Here is a 13,685-nt window from a genome sequence, read left to right as displayed (position 1 = left end):
TTTGTATTTAATGGGAGTATAAATGAGGCTTAGTGCTAAAATAGAAATTATTAGCCTACAGTTTAAGGCCACAAAGGATTAAACCTCATCAAATAGAGGTCTGCACAGTAAAGTTCACATTCCACATCTAAACACTTGTGTCTTTGGTTTATGGAATGGGTAAAACTCTTAAAACTCTTAAAATAGCTTCATCAAACTAGGTTCCCTCCAGGCCACAGCTCTGCAGAGATTTGAGATTAAGCTATAAGGTGCATAATGGTTGATTTGACCGGTGAAAGGTGAAGCATTCAGAAAAATGTGGCATAGAAACATGATGAAAGAAAAAAAAAACTGAAGTACAGACTAAGTAGTACATCATAAGTAGTAGACTATACCTTGTTACTGTACACCACTGTACTAGAGGTATACTAGAAAAACTGCAGTACAGCACAGTTTGGTGCTTCCCTTTATTTCAGAAACCAGCTGCATCTGATGACTTGAACCAGCTGTGTTTGAGCATAGAAATCACCAAACTGTGTTGGACCATGGCCCTCCAGATCCGGGAGTTAATACCTCTGATCTACACCAATTAAAGTAGATCTCCTCAAACCGAATGTCCGAGCCAAGAAACATTTAGGAACCTTTTTAGTTTCAAGATTGCACAGAGATTAGAAGTGGCTGCAGAAGTGGATCACTACCAGTTTGCAATATTAGATCATGTTTAGAAAGAAGTTCCTCCAGGGAGCTCATCAAAGAAATTTTGATGAGTAATTACGGGCTGGTTTCCAGCACGTGGATTAAAACTAGTCTTGAACAAAATAGAAAAACCAGTGATGAGTCACCGTTGACAGTCCTATTGTGCTCTAAGCTTAGGGTGTATCGAAGCCTGGGAAGATGGCCATGTGAGGTACCTGCTGGCCTACATATGCACGTTACCATTTATTTACATGAGAATTTGAGTGTTCAGTACTGTGCAGCAGTCACCAAGCACCCATTATTCACCCATCCATGGCTAAGTATTATGCATGAAATTATATAGTTTTTCAGAAAATGTCAGGAATGACCTGACCTGACCTTTATTATAGCTTCCATACTTTTTAGCAGACTCGCTTTCCATTTATTTTTTTAAGTAAACTGGAAGAAGGTTTTTCCACACCACTAATAAGTTACCTTCTGACAGGAGAAAGATGGACAGAGACATCTTTCCTCTGACAGATTTTTTTTTTTTTTTTTATCTACTTGTTTTTGTGCTCTAGGTCTTGCAATGTTGGTTTCTTTTTGCTGTTGAAAACCCTTTTTTCACGTGTTTTCCTTTGTTCTTTTTTTTCCTCCAACAATCCAAAGGATTTCCTTTGGTATGAAGGAAAAGCTGAAGATGCAGCCATGTTTGTGGGTTTCTTGTTGCTTTCTGGTCAAACATCAAATGCCACTTGCTGCCAAAGCCCCATCACTGTACAGGAAATGACATTACCCTCTTCGTCATCTTTCCTGGGCTCAGGATGTGGGATATCTGAGTCTGTCTTCAGAGTGTTTCATTAGGATATTCCTGCTTCACTGCATTGAGCTACAAATCAAAAGCCCTTAACTTGTGTTGTAAATGTCTCCCCCTGCAGGACCCCAGCAAGGAATGCTTTACCCTCAAGTTTGACCTCAACGTTGACATAGACACAGAGATTGTTCCAGCTGTGAAAAAGAAGACGTTGAGGTGAGTCAGAGGGAAGAGTTTCTCGTAAAACTCTACGTTTAGCGGAGAACCCATTTCCTGATAGGTAGATAAGATTTTCACTGCTGACTCATGACTGTTTGCCCGTGAATAGCCTAGAGTTCTGTTTATGAATTACTTGTAAAAGGCTGACTCTGTTGCAACCATCATTATGCCATTAGGGAGGTACTGGGACCAGTTTTTGAACGGAAAGGCATCGAGTTGTCCCGGGTGGACCTGTTCCTGGACCAGTCCAACACCCCCCTCTCACTCCAGTTTGAGGCCTACCCCTTCGGAGGACACTACATTAAAGTCAAAGGTAAAGCTCAGTTGTAAATGGTATTGGGTTTAGGGTGGGCACTGAAAATTGTGAGATTGTGTGTTAATTTTGTGTTGAGGCGGGCATTGCAAGTTTGCTGCTTGGACAGTGCGAAAACATCGGAACACCCAAACAATATACACAGAAATAAAGGATTTCCTTGGTTTGATGATGTGGTTTGGAGGACACTTTGCTACTCTAAAACACGAGTGCCTTGTTAAAGTGGGCAAGACGTGACTGGTGGCACAGTGCTAACTACTGTAGCTGATGTTAGCTAGATGTTACCTACTCCAGCTGACCTTAGCTCGATGTTAACTACTCTAGCTGATATAATCTAGTTTACTATTCTAACTCATTTTAGCTAGAAGTTAACCACACTAGTTAATGTTAGCTAGATGTTAATTACTTAGGCTGATGTTAGGTAGATGTTAAGTACTTCAACTGATGTTGGCTAGTTGTAACTTCTCTAGCTGGTGTTAGCTCTGTTTGAATTACTGATCTTAGCTAAATGTTACTTAAGATGATGTTAAGTACTTCAACTGTTGTCAGTAGATGTAACTACTCTAGCCAAATGTTAATTAAGCTGATGTTGGCTAAATATCCTTAATATCCTTGAGTTTGCTAAATCACTGCCCTCTTTAGTATCCAACACTGTAATAGTTTGAATAGTTTACTATTAATATAGTAAAATATAGTATACTGTATTTATTTTGGCAAGTTTGCTTTTCACTTGAATTATGTTGGATGTTTTAGTAAAGGCAGTATATTCAAATGCATAAAACTGATTGTCAAGAGAAATCTGCTGGGCTTTGAGATTAGCCATTATTGCTTTGGAGGCCTTAATACAAATGTAGGGAGTAAAAAGTATAGACTTTATTCTTGGCAATAGTATAAGCATTTCATTTTAATAATCCATGAATAAAGTAAAGATGCTTCCAATGCAGTACTGTACTAATATAGTACAATTACATTAATGTGTTTGCTCAATATAGTTAATGGTCGCTATATATTTTTTTCAGTGCCACCATGTGGACACATTTTGTAATGCAGATTTTGTTTTGTAGATGATCAGGATTGTCCTTTTTTGTGGTCATACTTCCTTCATACCCCAAACCAAACGTCAGTCTAATCCATATATATTTATTTAAAACTGAGCTATTGACGGCCTCTTTAAGGAAGGTTGGTGACTGGGCCTTTTCAGGAACACCTTGCTTTGGTCAAAGTTTCCATCATTTACCACAAACCCATCTCTACATCTGTCACAGTTTCCTGTAACAAAAAAAAATCTCCATCAGATAAATCAGCCCGACATCAGACATGACAACTGATTTTGCAGTCTAGGTCTTGCGATGCTGTTAAACTACATCAGGTTGAAATGTGGCTGTTAAAACCTGATGTGTGTTATGTTGGGTAAAGGGGCATGCTGTGTTATGTTCTCCCGGACAGCTCCTGTGTGACTAATAACCACACGCCTGTCTTTGCAAGTCCCCATCCTCGACACATCCTTAATCAACTAGTGTACATGCAGGAGCACACACACACACACACACACACACACACACACATCCAACAGACCTCACACTTGCCACATTCTGACACCACTTGCGTAATATACTGCTGCTGACGTGGGAGTGAAGAATTAAATGGAAGTTAAAATGATTAGAGTGGTCAACTCTGACAGATGAACTTCATTACCGGAGTGCCACTGCTGATCCTGCTTATGGTCTCTTATGAAGCATGGACTGGGGCTTTTAAGGATAGAATCCTGTATTACTAATGACAATGATGCTCAGAGAAGTAAGCTTTTGTGAGTATTTTGAGATTTGTGGTGTTAAACACTGTTTTGCAGTCAATGTAATGTACTTATTATAGGACATTTGTTTGGCTTGATTTTATAGACCAGCTCATATGTGATGTGTTCCACATCTTGTGTCCTTTCAGAAGTGTTGTGTCTGAACTGTATCAGAGATATTTAATATTTAACTTAGCAACTTCAGTTAAACTAATATGTAAAGATGCTGTTATGTGAGTGAAGTTAATGGTAGTGTGGGTACACATGTGGGCATTTAGACACCCTTTTAAGTTCTGACTTATTTATTATGTAAAAGTCTTATTGATTTGCTGTCAGTATTTGCTGTTTATTGACTTATTGTCTGCTTGTCCACCTTTGTTTGTTGGGCTGAAAAGGATGTATTGACAAATGTCTGCCTCTCTCTTTCTCTCCCTGTCTCTCCCCATCTTTCTTTCTCCCTCCAAATCTCCCTCTCTTTCTCTTGCCCCATCTCCCCATCTTTCTCTCTCTTTGTCTCTTTCTCTTCATCTCTCCCTCTTCCTCATGCTCCATCCCCTCCCTCCCATCACTCTCTCCCCATCTCTTATTCCTGTCTCCCTCTGTTTCTCTCTCTCTCTCACACCCATCCCTTCTCTCTCGACCATCTCTCTCTCCCCATCTCTTATCCCTGTGTCCCTGTTTCTCTCTTTCTCTCTCTCTCCCTCCCTCTCTCCCATCTCTCTCTTTCTCTCTCTCCCCCTTTCCCCATTTCTTTCTCTCTCTCTTTCTCACTCTCTATTCATCTCTCTCTTTCACTCCCTCCCCATCTTTCTTTCTTTCTCTTGCCCAATCTCCCTCATTCTCCCCATCTTTCTCTCTATCTCTCTTTCTCTTTATCTCTCTCTCCCAATCTGTTTCTCCCCATCTCGTTTCCCTGTATCTCTCTATCTTCTTCTGTTTTTCTCTCACTCTCTCTTGCACCATCCCCTCTCCTTTGCTCTCTCCCTCTCCTTTCCCCCCCATTACCCCCCTCTTTTTGTTTGTGTGTATGTAGCTCGTCCCGGTGATGAGCTGAAGGTGGAGCAGGGAGTGAAAGACTTGCGCTCTCTCAGTCTTCCCAATATGAAGAATTCAGGCGGGGGCAGCCCTTACATCCTCGCCCCCACCCATGAAAAGGTGGAGCATGCCTCCCTTACCCGCCGAGAGAGTGTGGACATTCTGGTCAGTAACACTAGCCCTCTTTTTCTCATGTAGTGTGTAAAATGTGGCCCTACCTCTTTAGAATACTTCAGTCTAGTATCTGTCTGCCACATCCGTAGCGTGCGGTCGATTACCACAGCCAGTAACTTCCCTGTGCCTAGAAAAGAACAGAAAATCTGTTGACTCAAAGGGCATTCGCAGTTGAAGGCGTGGGGTGGTTGCTTGAACGACTGTATGCTACATATGTGGCTAGTCTCTCTCTCTCTCTCTTTCTCTTTCTTTGTCTCTCTGTCTCAAAGTTCTACTTTCAGTTGCTTACCAACTTAGTGAGTACGCTATTTCGTTCTGGTTTTGCTGTTTTGTAATTGCCTCCTTCCTGCTGAAGACTCCAGCATTGGTTTAATTCTGCTGTGTGTATGATCACAGCACCTTGGTAAACCACTGCAGCCTTCTTCCTCCTCCAGCAGGAAGTGCTTGCTGGAGAAGAGAGATCAGAAATGCAGCAGTTATGGAGAGTACATGTTACACACAGCACTCTTTTTGCAAATATTTTTCATGGTGGATAAGGTCTTGCACACACTCCTAGACACAGTCATATCGGAATATTATGACAACTTGTTGTTGATGTTAGCATAGTGGGGAAAAAACACCTTTGGCTTGAATGACACTAGCAGGATGTCATGGCACAGACTGTATTAGGGGAGGGAAGGTGTTCATTATAGAGGTTAACTGGTCCAGTGTGATGCGTCACTCTGTACCACTCGCAGGAGTCGTCGCTCCTCTCTGCCATCAATGGACAGTGGCGTACCACTGCTTCACTACGGCAGCTCTAGAAAATCCCACAAAGGTAGCAGTTTCAGGGATGCTACCTCTCTTCGTGCCCTTTTGGACATCAATTAAATTGTTATGTATGTTTTAAATATTTTAACAAATAGATTTATTCAAATAAAATATCGAAAAATAGAAGTATTGATAATGACCTTGCAGACTATTAAAGCCCTAATCAGTTCCACCTCATTCCCTTAAAAATATGGTCCTTTAAACAAGGAGATTTATACATATTACTGCCCAGAAATATGTAAGAAAACTCTAACTTTCATGGAATATTATGGGGAAAATAAACAATAAACATGTTAAGGTGGTGTTAGTAGAGCAAATCTGTTGTAACATTTTTTTCAGAACCTCAAGAATAACAAAAAATTGCTTCTTCTGCACTTTTGGCCTGTAGTGCGTATCCACCACCAGTCAGCGAAGTGGAATTCTCCTCCCAGGCAGGCCAAGGCCCATTGGGTCTGCTTGTGCAAACAGCATTTTGTTGGCATCAAATCCCTGGGCAAGTCAGAGTGTGCTGTGAGCTTCACACTTGCTGCAACACTAAAGCTCTTACTGTTTGTTCAAGGCTTTATTGTTGAGCTTAGCAATAAAACCTTAAGAAGAGAGTTTTTAGGTGGACCGTGGCTTTGAGCTCATTCTGCCATGGCACATCAAGCTGCGCGCTCTGCACAGTTACGTAACAAATGCAGGCGAGCCTGCACGTGTCGGGGCCAATAATGCATGCTTCTTACGACTATAATTCTGCTTTAAATACTCGAGCAGAAATTGGGGTTTCAACTCTCAAATCTACCATAAGGCTGGTCTTTATGAAAAAGCAGCACTGAGCACTTTATCCCTGTTGTTGAGCCAAGCTGTCTGGATTTCTTGGAAAGTTCTAATAAACGAGGAGCAGTTGGCCCTCCATAAAAGGTAAAGCATTGCCTTAATGCAAAGTGAGAACATTTTGGAGTCTGTGGAGTTGAGTCAGGCCTCTCCATCCAAAGGAAAAACTGATTATTATTATTATGGGTAGGACTTTGATGATATAAAAAAACAGCATGAACATCAGTTAAGGCAAGCACATCTGCCGGTGTTGCCAGCAGAGAGTGCAGAGAGTTTTCAGTTTGTCCACAAGTTTGTGCTAAAGAGCCCTGAACATTTAGAGCAGGTGTGCTCAAACCTTTTGTCTTTCAGTGTTTATGGTGGCCTGAGGGCCAAAGGGATAATAATATGATGCATAAGTAGAAGATGGTGGGTTGGTTTCAAATATTATTATTTTTTTATTATTATTATTAATTGTCCATTACATTATATTTTGTAATATAATGGCCAAATCCAATGTAAAAAGTTATAATACATCATATATATAGTTATATTTATTTACAATCTTATATATAAGGGCAAGTGGCTGAGGTCCAAATCCTCCTCACCAGCCAAATTGACATATCACTAGAGGTCTATGGGGCAGTTGACTACGCTTTCCGCAGCCCTGATTTAGAAACAGTGACCCGACTTGACCTACACCAAGCTTGTCCTAAAACTGACCTCTGTTCCATAACCCTTTTAGGTAGCAATTTTATGTAATGGCCTGCATTTGCGCTGCCCCACATGCTGCAGGCAGGTTTGCATTTGCGCATTTGCCTGGCGACAGAACATCGAGCATTTGCATTATAGCAGCCCGTGCCAAATTCCAAAATTCCACCTCCCCCCCTACACCTTTTTCCCTGGAAGAGATTTCACATTGTTCCTTGGTGATGCTATTCTGAATATAATTCTACCACTGTATGCAAATAGCTTTATGTCACAGATCTTTGTCTTAAGGAAGTTAGTGCAAGTAAGTAGAATTGGCCTGTTTTCCATGTGCTCTTACAGTTCTCTCTCTTTGAGAAGATTTACTAGAGCCATTGCTATTCCTTTTTTTCTTTCCATTACTAATATTGATAACCAAAATTTGTATTAAAAATCACTACAATGAGCTATATTTACTTTATTTCACCATTCGGGAGGAATGTCTAACAGTATTCTAAAACTACTTACTCTGCTACCCCTCAGCAAGAAATATACAGCATTTTGTTGCTGTCATACAAACAAATCCATGTTTTCTAAAAGAAATTAATGTGAAAAGATGTTGTTCCAAGTGATTTTCCTTTATCCATAATATTGTCGGTCATCTAAGACATATTTGCTTCTTTCATTTTACACTGGAATAATGGAAATACAATATAGCTCAAAGACCCGCATGCTTTTATTTGTTTTTAAACCAGCAATGAAGAGTTCATTCAGAACCGGGAGGAGGCTAACGCTAATGCTAAGACACATACAATATAGAAACCCAAATCACAGCACATCCACCCACTATAAATCAGTTATTTTACGTCAGTAGTCGGCAGACAACAACAGATATGTGTGTACAACTACACTCACACACACACACACACACACACACACAAACGCAAAGTGATTTGACTGCAGTGTTTTAAAGGAACTGGGAGCTGATTGGTCAGGGAGGAGAGTCAGACTGGATTAGAAGATATTTTAAGAAAAGTCCCTACCAAACTAAATCAGGCAGTCCATAGAAAATGTCTCATAGAAACTGCTACTAAAAATAAAGGGATTTTACTGATATTAATTAGCAGCTCTTCTTATCTAAACTGTGTGACTAGTATAAATAATACAACAACATTGGATCGGTTTTGGCTGATAAGAGGCTTGGATTGGAGGGGGTATCTTTTGGATATCCTACCAGTTAGCATTGTGTATTTTTTGCAAAATTCTTTGAGTTGTTCTTTAATCATTAAGCTAAACTTTATTAGGGTTCTGACACAGTATGACATAGTGTTTTCTGTAAATGGGGTCAGATGAATGCAGTAGCACTAGTCACATTCTGGAAAATCCCTGTTTTTCACATTACTTTCCACTTGAACCTTTTTTAACTTTTAGAAAAGGTTTAAACTGAAGAAAGTTCAGACATGCCTCAGCTGATCAGCTGTATTTAATGTATATTTTTCCCAAAGCTTTTTTCCACTGAACTTGCCATCGCAACACTGTAGCTCATCCAGGTTTTCCCTATCTGCTTTGACTCTGATGGCATGTGTCACTTGGGACGTGTGTTTCTGCAGAATCTCTGAGGCTGGCAGTATGTGTAGCCTCACCTGATACCCACCGCTGGAATTCGCCTGCACTCTGCCAGCCATTCCGCCAGCCATTCCGCCGGAATGTTTATGAGGGCCGTTAGCGTTAGGTGACTGCAGTTGACCCTGCTGCGCCTTGCCCCCATCACCAAAGCTTGACCTTTAGAACAAACCCGCCGCCCCACAGTGCTCTGGGGGCGCTGCCGACTACGGGGGCTCCTCTTTGAGCTGTGATTTCCCGTATCTACACAGCTCTTGCGATGACCTTTTGAGCTTCACCGTTTGATGTGTTCTTTTATTTCCTGCCCCTCCGAGCACTGAAAGGACAAGTGTCTCACAAGTGTAGGTTTTCTTGTGAAATTCATGTTCATGTCCGTGGCCTTGGTCTCTTTGATCCTGCTAGCTTCCCTTTGACTACACCGTGTCCTTGCTTGAAGGCCTGATCTACAGGCAGTGACCTTCAGTGTTATGCCCTTACTGATTCTGACAGGGATTCTGGCGTATTTTTTTGCGAAAGATCAACTCTTGATAACTGGAACAGTCATGTTTGAAGCCTCAGGTGTGTGGTGTTCCTTACTGCGGTTTTTACCTAGAAGACAGTCAATACTTGGCAGTGCTACACATGGAAAGTGGGCTTAAGGTTCTTAGAAATAAAGGTGATTCATCTTTCAGTCCAATACAATATGTATTACTTAGACATAGTTGTGTCTTTGTGTCTGCACAATGGCTTACGTTTGATCTACTAATGCAAGTCTTTTCTTGTGTTTTCAGGACAAAAATGTCCTGTCAGTATGAAATGGAAAGAAGTTATCCTACCTTGCCAGAATCAGGAAAATGGTCCAGACTTATCTGGGCAGTAGGTGTGCATTTGCTCAGTAAAACACTGATATTAGAAGAAATACAACCAACATCAATACGAAAAGTAGTGGTGTTCCATCAAAACCTCTACAAAGCTGTCCTTGTGGCAGTCTAGTAGTGCTATAAACACACTTTTGCTATTTTATGTAATGGTGGTTTATGGGTAGTTTTTACATACATGTGTATAATACACACATAATATATACCCAAGCCCTACCTAAAACCTCCCCAATAGTGGCGAAGTAGTGTGAAACTCCGCAGAAGCTGCTATATTGTGCTAGAAATGACGTCTCTCTCGTAATGTGCCACTTTGTTCTATTTATTATAGCATATGCATATTATAAATACTGTGCTCTGCTGAATACACAGCACATTGGTATCTATGGGTGTCTGTATTGGGCAGATATGAGCAGAAAGTGCTGTAACGAATCCAGCCTAAAGTAGCCCACACACAGACTTCAAGATGGCATGTTTGTGAGGTTGTACAGTGTTTGAGCATGACAACCTGCTATTAGATGATTTTGTTTAGTGCTTCAGTCAAACACAGCTGAGTTTGAAGAAATATAGGATGAGTGTTGGCCGACAGGAAGATTCTTATGTCACTGTCAGCATGTCACTTGTCAATAAATTATGGAACCTCACTATAAGGATTTGACTGCAGTCAGCTTCAACATCATTATAAAGGTCAGATCAGGATTGGATTGGATCTGGATCACAAATGCAGCTCCAACCCAATCCCAAAGATATTCGACTGAGACGTCACTGCTCCTTAGTTCCTTAGCTCCTCTACAGCCCAATGCAGTGGGGGGTTCAAACCCCTCTAGCCGATGCAATCATTGGGCATGATGAACTTTGACCCCTCACAGCACACATCATCACACTGACTGTGTCAAGGATTTTTTTAACCCCTTGACAGATCACACTGTGACGAGATCAATGTTCTTCACTTCACGTCAATGGTTTTAATGTAATGGCTGATCAGTGTATGTACAGCTGCAAATTCTGACAAGTTATGAAAGCAAACCTATGTTTATGATGGGCTGATATAGCCAGGGGCCAGGTCTGTCTACCTGTCTGATGCATAGATAGGCCTGTTACGCAAGTGCAAGGGTAATCATATCACAGGCTTTAGCGGGCCCTAGGGCCAGTGGACCACATGACGCAGGCCATGGGGAAGCATGGCACAGACGTGATTCAGGAAAACACACGAGTCCCTGATCTGGACATCTACCTCCCCAGGCTACTGACCCAGTAATACCCCTGACAGCCGTTCCATCAAGACACGTCAAACTAGGTCTAACTTTACTACGCATCAGAAAAAGACCACAGTACCTATGATGACAGCTATTATGAACAGGCGTCCTTCCACAAAGGTTCTTCCTGGGCAAGGACATCTGTTCCATAACTTTGCGAACCTGTAATATTGTGAATATCCGAGGTTGAAAGCAAGGGACATTGAGCGATCAAATGTAATTTCGCCAGTGGAACATCAAAGCTTTGGAAAATGGGACTGGCATCTGATGGACATGGCATGTGGTTGGTGAAGGCTGGAGCAGGAAACTGTCGTCTTCCTGCTCTTGCTATTGGAACACAAACACTGAAGGATGGATGTTATTCTTTAAAGATGTCCCCAGTCTGAAGTTCAACTGCAGCTTCAACATAATGTCTATGTTCTCCGTTCAGAAAAGCAAATTAAATGAACGTGGTTGATTTTTCTTCTTTCCAGTTTGAGTATCTTCCTGTGATTGGAGCTGCAGTCAAAGTATTTGCTGAATTTAAGTAGCCTCATGATGGGCGAGGATGCCCTTTGGATGAAAGAAAAGCAGTCTATGGAAGTTATCATTTATTTACACTGTTGTAGTTCCCTACAACGTGCACTCCTTTTATGTGCGCTTTGCAGCCCCTTCCCCCGGAGCACCACGCTGATTGATGTCGTGATTTGCACTGAGGCTAACCCAATTATTATGCAATTAGTTTCAGGCTATCAACACCCTGTGTGTTAAGACACAGTAGGGACAAGAATACACAAACCTTTCTGGTTTCCCGTACTGATAAGGCTCAGGTCTGTGATAAAGAATGGTCTGTGTTTGTGATCATTTACTGGAAGAAATGATCACTTGTAAGCACTTATTTACTTCTATTTAATGCATGGACTTTTTATGATCTCAGAATGAATGGTCTTGCATCGTTGTGAACAAATCTAGCAGTTAAACCAACTGCAGGGAGGGATTCTCTAGATTGTAATCAGGTTTTTGATGTGTTGGGTTAATTTAAGGTAATAAGGCCAGTTTAATAGTTTAATCATATGCAGTGTTTTTTATAAAACCACACACTCGCTTGCAGTAGATTTTAGCTTGTGGTGCAGATTACATTTCTCCTGAAAGGAAGTTCACCTCAGTGGTTTGGTTGACGTGTAATTGGTTGTTTATACGTGACTAATGTTCGTGATGAGCAATTACACAGGGTCTGCTGTTCTTCAGCTCTGAGAGGGGAGGAGTTAGCAGCCTCTCATGGGACATAACTGTGTGTGCAAATGTGTGTGGGCTGAGGTGTGGAGTGTGGTTGGAAGTGGGAGGAGTGCTCAGCAGTGCCAGAGCTCTATAATGTTATCAACAGCGGTCTCCAAATCAGAGTGGCCAGAGGACCTGCAGAAGCACATCTTTCCTGGACCTTTTCTGGCTTTTCCTTAACCAGTTGGTCCATTAGCTCTCTTGGGAGGGATGCTGAACGTTCATGCCAACTAGCTCATCCCTAGTTTCCTTTGACTGTTCTGGACCTACACAGTGTAAGGTTTATGCTCAGATTGTGTGGTGGGGTTGAGAATAGAGCTTGGTGGAGCCTTTTTGGTTAGGCGCTGTTGGGCTAATGGTGCGTTTTGGCCGCCTCACCTCCTGGCGCAGTTGGGACTTGCTCGACATGGTTCCAGAGAACCTTTCAGATCCAGCACCGCATCAGAGCTTGGCACAATGTCAGGTAAGGAAAGATGTCTAATGAAGGTTCACCTGGTTGAAAAAGGAGTGAGCAACTGCTTGTATTATGTTCATCACTTTTACTTGTTAAAAATGATGCTTAAACCTTAATGTTGCTGATCACCTGGTGCATGACTCACTTTCAGTCTAGTCCTTTGCCTTCTGAGGAAATCCCACTTGAATAGTTGCTCAATTAGCGTGGATGTGCATGTCAATGACCATGTGTAATGGAAGTAGAATGCATACGCAATGGAAAGGGCGGAGGCAGCTCTGTATCACCTGATGACACAGGTTCGGGACCGCTCTGTGGGACAGACAGGCTTATCTAGCCCTGGAGATAAGACTCTTCTGGTTTCTCACTGTTTTTGATCATTGATTAATCTGCCATGCTGAAGCCTCAATGGCTCTTTGTTCCACTTGTGCGCCGCGTGTGGGGTTTGACTAATGGAAACGGGCCAGTGTGCTCGGCTGGCCCTGAAACCCGGCCCTTGTTGACAGTCAAGGCTAGTCAAGCAAGGGCTAGAGAGTGAAATGTGAGCTGTGCACGCATGTTTGTCTTTCACTCTGGCATTTGTTTTGTTTCTGGGTGGGTTTTTTTTCTCCTCTCCCCTAAGTGTGTGTATGTGTATCCTCAATCGCTAATGCTCAACTATTTTCCCATCGTTAATCAAAGGCTGATCAAGGACCACTCTTGGCTTCCTCATGACAGCTTAACAGACAAACTATTATGTACAGCTATAACTAATAACACTAACAACATGCTAATAATACCCTCTCACACTCCAGGATTTGTAGCTATGTTGGCCTTATGTTTGGTTATTGAGCCAAGGAAGGGCAAGCCAACACTGGAAACTGCATGTCAGGATGCCAGACACTCAAGACGTTTAACATGACCTCTGGGCCTTTAACATTCCCATTTGTTTCCAAAGAGGGCATCTTTGCA

The 13,685-nt window shown here is 41.8% G+C and overlaps 1 protein-coding gene across 8 annotated transcripts in view; it reads left to right on the top strand.

Annotated features, from left to right (window-relative positions):
* plekhg5b (pleckstrin homology domain containing, family G (with RhoGef domain) member 5b) overlaps nucleotides 1-13,685 on the top strand; it is a 74,014-nt gene that overhangs the window by 44,072 nt on the left and 16,257 nt on the right. For 5 of the 8 annotated variants that reach the window (XM_072696848.1, XM_072696843.1, XM_072696849.1 and 2 more), the window contains exons 5-7: nucleotides 1,593-1,684; nucleotides 1,864-2,000; nucleotides 4,826-4,992. In XM_072696848.1, coding sequence (XP_072552949.1) covers nucleotides 1,593-1,684; nucleotides 1,864-2,000; nucleotides 4,826-4,992 — 396 coding nt within the window. Of the gene's footprint in view, nucleotides 1-1,592; nucleotides 1,685-1,863; nucleotides 2,001-3,692; nucleotides 3,808-4,825; nucleotides 4,993-12,392; nucleotides 12,747-13,685 lie in introns of those variants that run through there. The other 3 variants (XM_072696846.1, XM_072696847.1, XM_072696850.1) reach the window with 3 other exon arrangements.

The sequence above is a fragment of the Salminus brasiliensis genome, chromosome 14 (assembly GCF_030463535.1).
Source record: "Salminus brasiliensis chromosome 14, fSalBra1.hap2, whole genome shotgun sequence".
Taxonomy (NCBI): Eukaryota; Metazoa; Chordata; class Actinopteri; order Characiformes; family Bryconidae; genus Salminus; species Salminus brasiliensis.
The sequence above is the reverse complement of the archived record's forward strand: the minus strand, read 5'-3'. Positions and strand labels throughout refer to the sequence as shown.